At 44.4% G+C, this 15,252-nt stretch overlaps 1 protein-coding gene, 2 non-coding genes and 1 pseudogene across 3 annotated transcripts; 3 read left to right on the plus strand and 1 right to left on the minus strand.

Annotated features, from left to right (window-relative positions):
• The first annotated feature begins 4,048 nt into the window (after positions 1-4,048).
• LOC141027451 (uncharacterized) lies at positions 4,049-4,920 on the plus strand (annotated as a pseudogene).
• A 2,794-nt stretch (positions 4,921-7,714) lies between these two features.
• On the plus strand, positions 7,715-8,843 carry LOC109738060 (BTB/POZ and MATH domain-containing protein 1-like). The gene has a single exon (XM_020306947.2). It carries the CDS (start codon positions 7,715-7,717, stop codon positions 8,825-8,827), a length of 1,113 nt encoding a protein of 370 aa, XP_020162536.1. The 3' UTR covers positions 8,828-8,843.
• A 4,120-nt stretch (positions 8,844-12,963) lies between these two features.
• TRNAF-GAA (transfer RNA phenylalanine (anticodon GAA)) lies at positions 12,964-13,036 on the minus strand. Its single transcript has one exon. It is a non-coding gene; the product is annotated as a tRNA-Phe (tRNA).
• A 1,640-nt stretch (positions 13,037-14,676) lies between these two features.
• On the plus strand, positions 14,677-14,749 carry TRNAT-UGU (transfer RNA threonine (anticodon UGU)). Its single transcript has one exon. It is a non-coding gene; the product is annotated as a tRNA-Thr (tRNA).
• The last annotated feature ends 503 nt before the right edge of the window (positions 14,750-15,252 follow it).

Genomic DNA, 15,252 nt, shown 5'->3' on the forward strand with positions numbered 1-15,252 from the left:
GGGATGTTTGCAGCTTTCAGACATACCATTGAACTATGCAAAATCTGGCAGGGTATTTTATGTGTTTAATTTGTTATTGCCGTGAAATGAAAAGTATATGAACTAATTTTTGTCTATACTAGAACATTACCCGTGCGTTTCAACGGGATATAAATATTCTAGTATGTCAGTTTGTGATTTACATGTCCATAATAATGCAATTGTCTAAATAAATGTTATCAAATTCCACCCATGAATTACCTTGTAATTTGATCAAAAATTTGGTAAGTAAATTAAAGTGGAATTGATTCAGATGTTAAGTAAATTAAATTGTTTGATTATCATGGAAGGTTGGACGAATGGGTGGTGGGAAGAAAGGTGAAATGAGAACCTTACGTTCTTTTTAAGTAGTAGAGATTTTAATGATTGCACTAAGCGTCTGATTTGAACTACATGTTAAATAATAATTAATATTTTCATTGTCTTAGAGATCTTTGATGGGACAAAATTATACAGGCATGATCTTTAGGTAGAACGTATACATGGCCTATCCAGATGTACCTGTCCCAAAGAGTTGTCTGAATTGTCAATGCCAATGGCAACATGTAACCTAGGTTTGTAGTATGTTGCACAATAGCATTATGATAATTATGAGTAGGGGATGAAGAAAGGTAGTCCAGTTATCCTGGTGAACTCAATTTTCTTTACTATATGTGCCCAACTAATTTAGGCCTTGCTAATGTCAACTACATTGCACATTCGTCTTTTTTGAACAGTGTGTTTTTACTCTTTCTGTCACACTTTAAAAATTCAAGTTATTGGTATTTATATGCCCTTGGAAAAGAGGAGGTTTAATTTTGTAACCTATATTTTCTTTTTCAAGTTCACGAATATGTATTCTCCCACTGCAACGCACGGGCATGTGTGCTTGTATTACTTATTACTTATAATCATTACCACCTAGGATCATCTCTAAAGGATATGATAATAGAACAAACTTCGGAAGATGAATGGAAAGAGGAATCTACTATGTAGGTGTCCATCTTAACGTTGTGGGAGATATTTTTGGTTCTGCACGCGATTCTAGAACAAAGAGTTGTATATAACTGTAACTTTTATCAAAGCATAGAAAGACTCTTGTGCTGCCTCCGTGGGCAGCTGAAGAGTGTAAACCCTAGCTGTCGCCGGGTGTACCACTCCACCATTGCTGCTCCCCTCGCGTCCGCCAATGTGCGCCACCGAGCAAAGTTGTGGCAAGATGTTTATTCCTTTCACACAAGGGAGAACAGCGTAGGTTGGCTCGATTAGGTTGAGGTGTGCGTTCGGTGCAGAGTGGTTGGTCGAGGTGCGAAGCAGACCAAGGTGGCGGTGCACTCCCACGTTGCTGGCGTAGGGTCACGCGCCAGGTGCATCTGCAGGGCAGGACAGGTGGCGCCTGCAGGTGACGCCTGCAGATGCGCCTGGTGCGAGTAAATAGCATAAAACTACTATTTTACAGGCTAGGGTTCCAAAAAACTACCGGTTTTTTTTTCTCAGATGACTATCAAATGAGCGGTTGGCTGTTTCAAAAATCCCTAATCAGAGAGCGCTTCAAAATTGATCGCGATTATGACAGTTGGGCCCACATGTAAGAAAACCGTTTGTTTGACCGTTACCTTACATGCGGGGTCCACATGTCGGTGTCCCTTTGTCATATTCTAATATAAAAATCTGTTCTTTTACACATTTACAGACAACGCCTGTAAGTTCTCAGAAAAAGCAATCGGGTCCCTGGATGTTTTTAGAAAAAAGCAATCGAGCCCTTGAGGATAGCTTGCCCAGAGAAACGACGCCGGCGGCTCGCCAGCGGCCAGTTCGCCTGCAAGGCGAAAGGAGGCGGCCCGGGCGCCGCGTTCCTCAGCGCGAGGTGGGCGACAGACTGGGTGGCGGAGTCCCCTGCTGATTGCTGCTGCCGCTCCTGGCCATGGCGCGCAGTGGCTCGTCCTCCTGTGCGCGCGGCCCTGAGCCCCTAGCCATGGTGCGGCTGGTGTCGGCATGTGCTCCTTCGGGCTGTTGGCGGCGGCCCCTGCTCCTCGGCGTCGCGGGCGCGCTCCTGGCCATGGCACGCGGATGGCAGCGGCCCACGGTCCTGCGCTGCAGCTGCTCCTCCGCGCGGCCTTCTTTCCCGCCGTCGTCCTTGTCTTAGCGCACGGCGGATGGTGGAGGTGGCCGTCGGCGGGTGGGGGTAGTCGGGCAGGAGGGAGGAAGAAGAAAGAGACAGAGGAAAGAAGAGAAGATAGAGGAAGAAGAGACAACTTACACGTGGGTCCCACATGTAAGGTAACAGTCAAACAAACGGATTGTTTAGGGATGGGCCCGACCTGTCATAAAACAGTTTAAATCGCTAGCAACGAATGTTTTGGGTTTTTTGAAACAGCCGACTGCTCACCTGATAGTTATGTGAGAAAAATTAAAAATCGATAGTTTTTTAGAACCCTAACCTGTAAAGTAGTAGTTTTATGTTATTTACTCGCCTGGTGCAGATCTAGCTATCTAGCAACAGTGGCCCTGGGTGACTGAGAGGCACGGCGTGGCCGGCGCATGTCACTGATATGCGTTGTGCAGGCGCAAAGGTCACGACCATCCGTCACCTGGTGAGGGTCGGCTGATCCTAGGCGGCGAATGCCCGTGGTGCACAGGCGTCACTCCCAGTGTGGATCTGGGACGTGCAAAGAGCGGGAAGCACGCGGTCGGTGCTCCCAAAGCGGATCTACTTGATGTCAGCCTTGTGGACTGTGATGGCCTGGTGGTTTTGCATGATGGCCCAACAGGTGGCCAGTCGGTTGTTGTTGTTTCCAGTGCGAGTCAAGAGATGACTTGTGTGAGAAGTTTGGCGTGGAGGTGTACGCGCAGAGGCTCCGGGTCTGCCAAGAGGCGTGGTTTCCGCAGGCGGCAGGGCCCAGTCTAGGTACCTGCGGGCCTGCGACGGAGGTGTCCTATCTGTGTGTTGTGTATAAGGCCGAGTTGTGGCGCGGTGCTTTCTCGACATGGGGATGGTATGATGGATGGTCTGGCTGAATCATTGCTTTGGGCGGGTTTGGCTGCTAGCGAAATCCATACTCCGGTTGCGGTCGGAGTCTTCGACTACGGAATCTACATGCACTATTGACATGGGCATCAGTGATGTAGTCCGACGCCCTCTCCCCATATGCTACGAGGGAAACCCAAGATCCGGTCTCCTAGATTGGATGATGACGGTGCTTCTGGCTTTGCTTTGGCATCGTGTTTCTTCTTGGGGGCATCGTCTTGGAGTTGTCGATCAGACTGACTCAGGGCTCGTAGGGGTGGTCGGCGGCAGTTTGCGTTACATGTCCGTGAGAGCAGTAGAAGCATCCTCCACAATCAAGGTACGTCAAAGGAGTTTTGCTAGCCAACCTCGCAGGATTGGAGCGGCATATATTTGCTCTACCGAACATATTGTTCCTCTTCGATGTCGTTGAGTTTCGCAGATATGCTTGTGTCAGGAGAATAAGCCACGGCCGTGACCAGAGCGTGTGCGTGCGCGAGCTGGGCGCGAGGCGTGCGGTCCGAGCCGCACCGGGACCATGGGTGCGTGTGTGTTTGGCCATTGTACAGGCATAGTCTGACTATTGTATGGGCATGGTCGGACTAGTGTACAGGTTGTGTGCGTGCGTGAGTTAGTTGGCAGCGGTAGTGGGGTGATTGCGGCGTTCAATTGGAGCTCGCCCGCGTGGAGCGCGTCAGGGCTCGTCCTGGGCGTGGGCAGGAGAGTGATGGTCGTGCGCGAGTGGAGGCGTGGGTGTGCAGCGTGGTGTGCGCGCGTATATATAGGCCCCCCTGCACTGCTGTTGTATTGAGTTCGTGCTCAAGAGAAAATTCACCGTTCATGCGGCGATGGTGTTCGTGCACCGGCAAAAGCTGTGTCTCTTCTTCCTCCTTCCTCCTTGTTTCTTCTTCGGTGTGTGCCAAGGAGAGAAGTCCAGAAAGAGAGGTAGACGAGAGCCAGCTAGGGCAAGAGCGGCGCCAACAATTGGTATCAGAGCTTCGGTTCGAGAGGTCGCCGGCGGCCATGGCGCTTGTTCCGCACGGTGGTGGTGGTGGCAGTTTCTCGATGCCAGTCCCGCCATTGACGATGACGAACTACATCTCCTGTGCGATCAAGGTGGAGGCGCTCCTTGATGCCCAGGGGCTGTGGTGTGCGATGGCTCCGGCGGATGGCACGGCAGTGGACGCTGGCAAGAGCAAGACGGCGAGGGCGTTGCTGCTCGGGGCGCTGTCGGAGGAGGTGTTGTTGCCGGTGTCGACGAAGACCACCCCGAAGGAGGTATGGGACTCCCTCAAGGTGCGCTTCGTCGGCGCCGACCGGGTGCAGGCGGCCCGGCTCGCATCGCTCCACGGCGAGTTTGATCGGCTGCGGATGCCGGATGGCGAGGGGACTTGGACAACTTCGCTGGGAAGCTCGGCGCCATGACGGCACGATACGCAGGCCTGGGGGAGGTGCTCGACGACGCCGCACTCGTGAAGAAGCTGCTGGACTCGGTCCCTGACCGTCTATACCCCGCTGTCGCCGGAATAGAGCAATTTTGTGACGTGGATGACATGGCGTTCGAGGAGGCCTTGGGGAGGCTCAAGGCGTTCGACGAACGGACCCGGCGTCGCGGGCACGATGGCGGCAGGCGCGATGGCGAGGAGCTGCTGTACACGGTGGCACAATGGGCGGCGCGGCAGCGCAGACAGGGCGGCGGCGGCTTCAACGACCATGACGACGACGGCACGGCGAGCACGGCATTGGGCGGCGGGAACAAGCGGCGAGGGCGATGCTACAACTGCGGGCAACGTGGCCACTTCAAGCACGACTGCATGAAGCCTCGGAAGGCGGCAGCAGCGGAGCATGCTCTCGTGGCGGAGGTCGGTGATGACGACGAGCCAGCACTCCTCTGAGCCGCGGCTTAGGGGGTGAATGTCAGGAGAATAAGCCACGGCCTTGACTAGAGCGCGTACGTGCGCGAGCTGGGTGCGAGGCGTGCGGTCCAAGCCGCACCGGGACCGTGGCGTGCGTGTGTGTCTGGCCATTGTACAGGCATAGTCTGACTATTGTACGGGCATGGTCTGACTAGTGTATAGGTTGTGTGCGTGCGTGAGTTAGTTGGCAGGGGCAGCGGGGTGATCGGGGCGTTCAGTTGGAGCTCGCCCGCGTGGAGCGCGTCAGGGCGCGTCCTGCGCGTGGGCAGGAGAGTGCTGGTCGTGCGCGAGTGGAGGCGTGGGTGCGCAGCGTGGTGTGCGCGCGTATATATAGGCCCCCCTTACTGCTGTTGTATTGAGTTCGTGCTCAAGAGAAAATTCACCGTTCGTGCGGCGGTGGTGTTCGTGCACCGGTAAAAGCTGTGTCTCTTCTTCCTCCTTCCTCCTTGTTTCTTTTTCGGTGCATGCCAAGGAGAGAGAAAGAGAGGTAGACGAGAGCCAGCTAGGGCAAGAGCGGCGCCAACAGCTTGTTACAACCCGGATTGATACTATGGTTCTCGGGGTGCACTCTGGTGGCGGAGAAGATGCTCGAGTGCCTGGCCGTGTGTTGTGGGGTGTTGTCTTCTGGCACTTTGTATGTATTGTGATGCTTTAGCTCTAGTCTAGCGAGGCGCTGCATAGGTTTTAGCAGTCGCCACGCTCTCTAAATTGTACGTATCTGTCACAAGTCATATCATATCAGTCACCATAACATGATAACAGAAATGGCGCCGTGTGCCCTTTTTCACACTGAGTCGGCTTGTGTTCAGCCTGAGTCACAAGGGTAATTAACACACGATGAGAATAGTGCCACATGACTGACCAATTCGGCTCCTGAGCTCATCTGCTCTCTTGCTTAAACAGTAAAATATAAAAATTCCAGAAAATTCAAACAAATTGATAGTTTTGGCATGAAAGATATTTGAGTGCGTGATATCCATGCCAAATTTGATGACGTGTGAACATTTGGGTAGCTCTCAGCACAAAACCAAAATTGTGGTTAGTGAGACAGTTGATGTTCACGCACTGTTTCAGACTGATTTTATCTTTTTTGCAATGAGTGGCTCAGATGTTTGAACACATCGAAATTTTGCTCGGACATCACGCATTCAAGTGTCTTGGTTGACAAAAAAAATTATATTTTAAAAAATTTCTATATCTTTTATTTTACTGTTCACCGAGAGCAGACCCGTGTCCAGAAATGAATATTTGCACATGATTCTCATTTATACTATACGATGTCATCCTCGATGCGTCATGAAAACAAAATTAACAAGTGGAAAATCTTAGACTATGCTCCTTCCGTTTCTTTTTGGTCCACAAATAAGATTTATCCAATCAAACCCCTTACAGTGTGGCCAACATTATATAGAAAAAATCAACATTCGAAATATCAAATCAATATAAATTACAAAATTCAAAGATCATTAGATGCATCATGAAATTAATTTTCATACATCTACCTCTAGGATTGGACCAAAAGCTTGTAGCTCGCGAGCTTAACTAGTGCTCGATAATTCGTCTCGTTAAGCTCGTGGCTCGCTTAACAAACGAGCTACCGAGTTTCACAAGTAGCTCGTTAAGCTCGTTAGTAACAACACAACACATATTTTTATCTTACGTGATAAATTTTTTGTAGCACTTCAGTCCTATATTCAATCTAATCTAGAAAGGAAGCAACAAACTATACTAGTGCATTTTCTTTTGTAGTCAGCATCTTTCTTCTTAAAAACCATATCTACACACTCATCATGTTGACCGTAACACATTAGAATCTGTTAACGAGCGCTCGTGAGCTTAATGAGCTTTAAACGAACCGAGCCGAGTAGGGTTTTCTGCTTGTTAATCTTAACGAGCACGAGCTTAACGAGCCGAGTAGCTCGCTGATCCACCCCTACATATCTCACACGCCCTCCAGAAACGCTAGAAGCATCACCATGACGGGGGTTGAGCGGGGAGAATCTTCTTCCATCTTCAGGATGCTGCCACTGCCTCGCCTTCGTAATCATGGCGCAGTCCCTAACTAAACTCAGAAAAATACCTAAAAACGGAGCCGTTACACCGGCAATGACCGGTATCCATCGCGCCTCCACGGTCCTAGGACCATAGGAGACGAGGCGAATATATATCCTTCGGTATTTTAGATGTCGATATTTTTAATATAAATTTGATCCAAATTTATAAGTTTGACCGCCGATAAATTTTCCTATATATGCAAGGAAAAAAGATAGGATAACCGAGGGACTACTGAATTCAACATTGATTGGTGGTTTTCCTGATTGTATTGTATTCTCTCCGTTCCAAAATAGATAACTCAACTTTGTACTAACTTTAATACAAAGTTGGGTCATCTATTTTAAAACGGAGGGAGTACTTCTACCCGCAAAAGAAGATTGTATTGTACTTCAAGAAACGAGAGACAATCGTCAGAACGGACGGAAACACCGGAAAAAAGGAGGCTCTGGTCGTATCTCCGGCAGGTCTTTTTTAACATTCCTTATGTGGCCCTGGGTAGACCCCGGGGACACGTTTTTGGTCCTGTATAAGCATACGTTCACCGGAGCAAAATAAAACGCGACGAGTCCCCCAATTTGATATTGATATTTCCCCCCTCGAAATTCTCCTGAGCAGGTCCAACTCGATCGACCTTTACAGCCCGAGGCAAAAGATCGATCGCGACCCCAGAAGACCAAAATACAGGTTCGCCGTTCACGTGCGATCGACACGCGCAACAATGAGCGTCGCCGGCTCACCCGACGCCGCCGGTACGCGGACCGTGTGCATGGCGCTCAAGATCCCGGCGACGACGGCCAGCGGGGACCGGAACCAGGCCTACATCGCGGCCCGGAGGTTCGCCGTGCTCGGCTACGAGTGGCAGATCGACTACCACCCCAACAGCCGCTACCCCTACCACCGCCGTAAAAGCTGGGTCAAGCTCCGCATCAGCCTCGTTCGCACTCCCTCGCCGGACGCCGGCGCCGTCACGGCCGCCTTCACTTTCTGCCTGGTGGATCCTAGCCGGACGCTCAGGCCCTTCCGGGAGGTGGCGGCCCATTGCCCTGGGTTCATCCAAGGGACATCCCAGGAGGTCCTGCTCGTGTCCCGGGCCGCGCTGGAGGCTTCCGGCTACCTCGCGCGCGACGGCAACTGCTTCGTGCAGTGCAAGGCCGTGCTCTCCCGCGAGACGTACACGTATGGTGGCGACGGAGCCGAGATCGCCGCCCATCCCCGTGACCTGGGCCATGACCTTGGCGACCTCCTGCGGAGCCAGAAGGGCCCGGACGTCACCTTGTTCATCGGCGCCGAGTCGTTCCGCGCGCACAGGTGCGTGCTCGCTGCGCGGTCGCTGGTCTTCGCGGCCGAGCTCGCCGGAAGCCTGATGAACGACGCGCACGAGGTAAAGGACACGGACGCGGACGCCTTCCGGGCCCTGCTTTGCTTCATCTACACGGACACGCTGCCGCCACAGCTCGAGCAGATGGGCCGCTGGCCGGAGACCAGGAAGGAGGACCAGGAGGCGGTGTCGATGGCGCGTCGTTTGCTCGAGGCCGCCGACCGGTACGGCGTGGAACGGCTCAAGGTTATCTGCGAGGAGAAGGTGTGCGCCAGTGTTGGCGTGGGCACCGTGGCGACGGATCTGGTCCTGGCGGAGCGGCGTGGATACAAGAAGCTCAAGGCCAGGTGCATGGAGTTCCTGGTGGCCAGCCCGGCGGACATGCTCGCGGTGGCGGCGGCCGGGGGGTGTAAGCTTCTCGAGGCGACCTGCCCCTCGGTTTTGACTGAGATCCTCACGGCTGTCGCCGCTAGGAGCTGCCAACTCGCACTGGGAGGTGGTGCACTTAGTTAGCTGTATTGGGTGCAAATTGTGAGAGCGTGGGGGAGGAGGTGTCTGTTTTCTATGAGCACTAGTAGATGTCTTGAATAATTACACTGAGCAATTTTGTTTGTTTTTTCGTCTATCTTTTTTTCATGTAAGTGTTGTTTGACGTTGTTTGTGCCCCTAGACTTTTCTGCGTTTGTACTCAGTAAACTGCCATGTCAATTACTATGTTCTCTTCCCATGGCACCTCGTTTTTTATTTTTTGCCATGTTACATAGTCTTGATTTCGTGGAGACAAATGTCACCCTATTTTACAATCTGTAAACTGCCATGTCAATTAGTCGCGATTTGTCATCATGAGACTTGTGATCGGATTAGTTGCCAGGAGTATCGATAGAGTTCACGCATCATCATGGAAAATTTTAGAAATCTTGATAGTCACACGGCAAAGTATTTTCACGCACGGCAAATTACTTATTCAAAACACGGCTGTTTTAATTAAACAGTCGGTTCAGTCCGATTCAGGTGCCAATTCAGGTGCCTAATCAAATAGAACCCTTATGGATTTGCTAGTTGATAAGGTAAATATCCAGCCCACTAAATGCTAGGCGTAATGAGGATAAGGGCCTCCAAAAAACTTCTTTTCGTTCTATGAACTTTAAGGTGTATGAAGTCTCATAGTTAACTCTTGCAGTGGAACGATAGAGACTCCATTTCACTTAGGTTGATTTAATTTAGACCGGAGGCAGACCTAAGTCAAGGTAATCCTCCTTTGAAACACTTTGGTATTGCTCCTAGATAGATCATAATACAAAAAATCAATCAGAGCACAGGGAGCCATCTCATTATCTTTCCGTAAAGAAAAACTATGGTGGACTAACTGATCTTTAAATCAGTTTATGAAAGAGCCCAATGCAAAAAAATGCATGTTGGGTCTTTGAAACAGTTCAAATCATTTCGATAATAATCCGTTTGATCTGTTTTACCGAGAAGGTCTACGGTTCGAATCCGTATAGCCCTAATATGCCCTTTTTTAGATTTTAGGATCTCTATCCTATGTTTTCTTTAGTTTAGTATAGTTTTCATTTTCTCATTAGTATTTGTTTATAGACTGGATAGGCGCCTGCGACATAGAATAGAGATAAAAGCATTACCAAAGGCTCATTCATCGAAAATCAAAATCATACAGACAGGAAAAGAAAAACGAATTTCTATCAAATCAATAGAAGAAAGGATCCTTTCCCTGATTTGAATCCCGTCCTCCTTCAAATAGGATATCTCTAGACTTCCCTATAATAACTGCAATGATTTTATCCATTTTGCGAATTCCTACTTTGTTTTAAGTATATTTATTACTTTGTTTATAGATACATTATGTAAATTGATCAACTTTAAATAGAAAAAATAAAGTAAAGAGTAAATAAGAAAACAGAATATTCTGTCTCATAGTTCTGAAATAGAGTTCTTTATTTTTATTTTATAGTATTACTTCTCATTAATTATACTGCATAGATTAGTCCTACTATCTTAATTAGGTTCTAATTTAGTAGTATTCTCATTTTTATTTAATAGTCTCTTATTATTTTATTATTAAATATTAAATAAAGGATAGAGCTATTCTTTTTTCTAGAGATTCTAGAGAAAGCGAGACAAAGTGAAACGAGAAAGTTTTCTTTATATAAGAATTAGATCTACATACACCATATCTAAATAGAATGGAAATCCAAAAGAAAGGGAGTTGGGATTCCATTGGATGAATCTTTAAAGAAGATGCAGCACAGAGGAAACAAAGGCTAAACTAAGCGCTTTTGTTTGAACAAAAAAGATTCTTGTTTCACCGAGGAAAAGAGAGAAGTTCTGGATAAATTGACAATGCTGAATTGAATTGACTAATTTAAGTTCCGCCTATTCCACATTAATGGGAGTACATTATGTTTCTGCTTCACGAATATGATATTTTTTGGACATTTCTAATAATAGCAAGCCTTATTCCTATTTTGGCATTTTCGATTTCAGGACTTTTAGCCCCGGTTAGTGAAGGACCAGAGAAGCTTTCTAGTTATGAATCGGGTATAGAACCCATGGGAGGGGCTTGGGTACAATTCCGAATACGCTATTATATGTTTGCGCTCGTTTTTGTTGTTTTTGATGTGGAAACCGTCTTTCTATACCCTTGGGCAATGAGTTTCGACGTATTGGGTGTATCCGTTTTTATCGAAGCTTTGATTTTCGTGCTTATCTTAGTTGTTGGTTTAGTTTATGCATGGCGAAAAGGAGCCTTGGAATGGTCTTAACTGAATATTTAGACAAAAAAAAGAAGGAAAAGATTCTATTGAGACAGTTATGAATTTGATTGAGTTTCCCTTACTTGACCAAACAAGTTCCAATTCTGTTATTTCAACTACACCAAATGATCTTTCGAATTGGTCAAGACTCTCCAGTTTATGGCCCCTTCTATACGGTACCAGTTGTTGTTTCATTGAATTTGCTTCATTAATAGGCTCACGATTCGACTTTGATCGTTATGGATTGGTACCAAGATCAAGTCCTAGGCAAGCAGACCTAATTTTAACAGCCGGTACGGTAACAATGAAAATGGCTCCCTCTTTAGTGAGATTATACGAGCAAATGCCTGAACCAAAATACGTCATTGCTATGGGAGCCTGTACTATTACAGGGGGAATGTTCAGTACGGATTCCTATAGTAATGTTCGGGGAGTTGATAAGTTAATTCCTGTGGATGTCTACTTGCCGGGCTGCCCACCTAAACCGGAGGCAGTTATAGATGCCCTAACAAAACTTCGTAAGAAGATATCGCGAGAAATAGTTGAGGATCGAACTCTATCTCAAAATAAAAATAGATGTTTTACTACCAGTCACAAGCTTTATGTTAGGCGCAGTACTCATACAGGAACTTATGAGCAAGAATTGCTCTATCAATCACCATCTACATTAGATATATCTTCTGAAACTTTTTTCAAATCCAAAAGTTCAGTACCTTCCTACAAATTAGTGAATTAGGAGAGGGGCTCTTTTGTGTAGAAAAATAAAAAGCAGGGCAATCTTTCAAACTTGCATCCGAAATGTGAAATATTTATACAAAGAGGGAGAGATGAAGACAATGCAGCAGGGTTGGTTATCTAATTGGCTAGTCAAACATGAGGTGGTTCATAGATCTTTGGGCTTTGATCACCGAGGAATAGAGACTTTACAAATAAAAGCAGGGGATTGGGATTCCATTGCTGTCATTTTATATGTATATGGTTACAATTATTTACGCTCCCAATGTGCTTATGATGTAGCACCCGGTGGATCTTTAGCTAGCGTGTATCATCTTACGAGAATACAATATGGTATAGATAATCCAGAAGAAGTCTGCATAAAAGTCTTTGCCCAAAAGGATAATCCTAGAATTCCGTCTGTCTTCTGGATTTGGAGAAGTGCCGATTTTCAAGAACGCGAATCTTATGATATGGTGGGAATCTCTTATGATAATCATCCGCGCCTTAAACGTATCCTAATGCCTGAAAGTTGGATAGGCTGGCCCTTACGTAAGGATTATATAACCCCCAATTTTTATGAAATACAAGATGCTCATTGAATGATAAGAAATTCATGCTCACTTATACAACACAACTCCAGATTTTATTCAAGTCAAGGAATATTTTTAGGTTCTTTTCCTAGATGAAACGGAATACCTATTTATAATTAATTCCTAATTATACAAAAGCATTCCAGATAGACTGAGCAAAAAAAGGGTTTCATTTGGATTCCCCTATTTTGAAAATCGCATATTAATTTCCTTCATATGAACAGAAAAATAGGATGACTCAAAGAAGTTCTCTACCAGGAACTTTGTACCGCGCACATTACTTAGCACAACTAGGAAAATAAGATAAGATAAAGATAAGCAAGACTAAAAAAATATTCGTCGGAATAGCGGAATACAAAATTAAGAAACGCAAAAAAATAAAGGGGAATCTCACCCCCTTCTTTATCATAAAGAAAAGATATATTTTAAAACTTCTTTAAAAAGAAGTGCCTCTATATTTATATTATAGATTTATCCACTTAGATGAATAAATATTATTAATGAATATGTATCACAATCCATCTCGAGGTATTTGGATCAATACCTATTCGGTGGATCTTTTTTTTTTCTCTGCCAGGAACCAGATTTGAACTGGTGACACGAGGATTTTCAGTCCTCTGCTCTACCAACTGAGCTATCCTGACCTTTTCTTGTGCATCATCCTAGTAGAGTATTTGTATCTATGTCAATTAAAAGGACTAAAAATTAATTAAAGTATTTCAAATTTAAAATTTGAAAATGGGGGGGTAGTCCTATGCATTGTGCATGGTTTACTTAAATAAAACTTAAAAATAGAGTGAATAACCAAGATTTCTTGCCGATACTCTAATAAAAAAGAAATCTATTCAATGAATAGGATAAGATCCATTGAGTTCTCTTCGCATTCCTTTGTGAAAGAGTAGAATGAGAAAGCTAATGAATCTTAAACCCATTGCATTGATAAAAAGAAAAAAAAGAGGATAAATAATAATAATATAGTATAGTTAGGGAATAAAAGAGGATTTGGGGATAGAGGGACTTGAACCCTCACAACTTATAAAGTCGACGGATTTTCCTTTTACTAGAAATTTCATTGTTGTCAGTATTGACATGTAGAATGGGACTCTCTCTTTGTCCTCGTCCGATTAATCCACTTTTTTAAAGATCTCGAAAACTTTGAATTTGAATTGAAGAATTTGATTATTCAATATTCGATTGGAGTGGATTCACAATAATGAAAAAAAAATAATTATGATATGAGTTTTTTATTTCATAATCATTATCATTTCTAATTTCATTTTTAAAAAAGATAAAGAACCTATATTATAATTATAATATAATATGAGTTCTGTGATTAATCGTTTGCTATGTCAGTATCTATACGTGTTTATTAAATGTATAAGGTATAAAACCCCTCTTTCTCTAATTTAGAATTAGAAGGAATTCCACTAACAACACAACGTAATTAACTCGATTCGTTAGAACAGCTTCCATTGAGTCTCTGCACCTATCCTTTTCCTTTGTATTCTAGTTCGAGAACCCCTTGTTTTCTCAAAACACGGATTTGGCTCAGGATTGCCCTTTTTTAATTCCAGGGTTTCTCTGAATTTGGAAGTTACCACTTAGCAGGTTTCCATACCAAGGCTCAATACAATCAAGTCCGTAGCGTCTACCGATTTCGCCATATCCCCATTTCCCTCTTCTTTGAGACCAGGATTCCTTGTGTAATTTCATCCATCTCTTAGTTTTTTTTTTGAATCATTGAGTTCATCACTCAACGTAGTCTAGCAGTTCAGTTCGACTCTATTTGAGAGACCTCGCTTGCTTATTGCAATTCAGAATTGAATTGATTCTATCCTTGATGTATTTGCAATTCAATCCGAATCAATATATCCAAAAGTTTTTATCTCCCCCACCTCCCGTCTTACTTTTTTATAGTATTCAAAATTATACTATAACGCTTGATATTTATTCTTTTTTTCTAATCAGAATTAGCAATTTTATTTACTCTGACTCTATGTTCCCCTTAGTGAAATATTAATCCTCAAATTATTAACAAATAATAAAGTCTATAATGATCAAATGAAAATACCAATAAATTCTATAATTTTATTTTTTAATATCCTATAGTTAAGCATATCAAGCTAACTTTATCTTTAAGAAGTTTTAGTATTTTTTTATTTTTATAAGTATAACTTCAAATTTAGAACTAGTTAATAGCTAAGATTAATAACTAATATCTGAGATTTTACGGATTTCCTATACTATACCTATTTCTATTTGTTACACTATTTCCGTTATGTAAGCCCACTTAGCTCAGAGGTTAGAGCATCGCATTTGTAATGCGAGGGTCATCGGTTCAAATCCGATAGTCGGCTTTTTTTTTCTCTATCGATGTTCTACGAACAAGAATCTCTTTTTTTCCGAATTAAATGGAGAATCCAGGATCTTTTATGTTTTTTACCTTACAATTTTGCTAGATACAAAACAATAAAATAAATAATATATATACAAAAAATAAAGATTTTGATGAAATTCCATTTTTTTGGGTACTTTAGTTGATTTTACTCTGTTTATCCTGTAGTTTAATTCAGTTTTAATTTCGATGTATTCTGTAATGTAAATACAATGAAATTAATTGTGTAAAATGAAATTTCAATAAAATAAAAAAAGGAGTCTTCATGTCCCGTTATCGAGGACCTCGTTTAAAAAAAATACGCCGTCTGGGAGCTTTACCAGGACTCACTAGAAAAACACCTAAATCCGGAAGTAATCTTAAAAAAAAATTCAATTCTGGGAAAAAGGAGCAATATCGTATTCGTCTTCAAGAAAAACAGAAATTGCGTTTTCATTATGGTCTGACAGAACGACAATTACTTAG

Source organism: Aegilops tauschii, chromosome 7 (genome assembly GCF_002575655.3).
Source record: "Aegilops tauschii subsp. strangulata cultivar AL8/78 chromosome 7, Aet v6.0, whole genome shotgun sequence".
NCBI lineage: Eukaryota > Viridiplantae > Streptophyta > Magnoliopsida > Poales > Poaceae > Aegilops > Aegilops tauschii.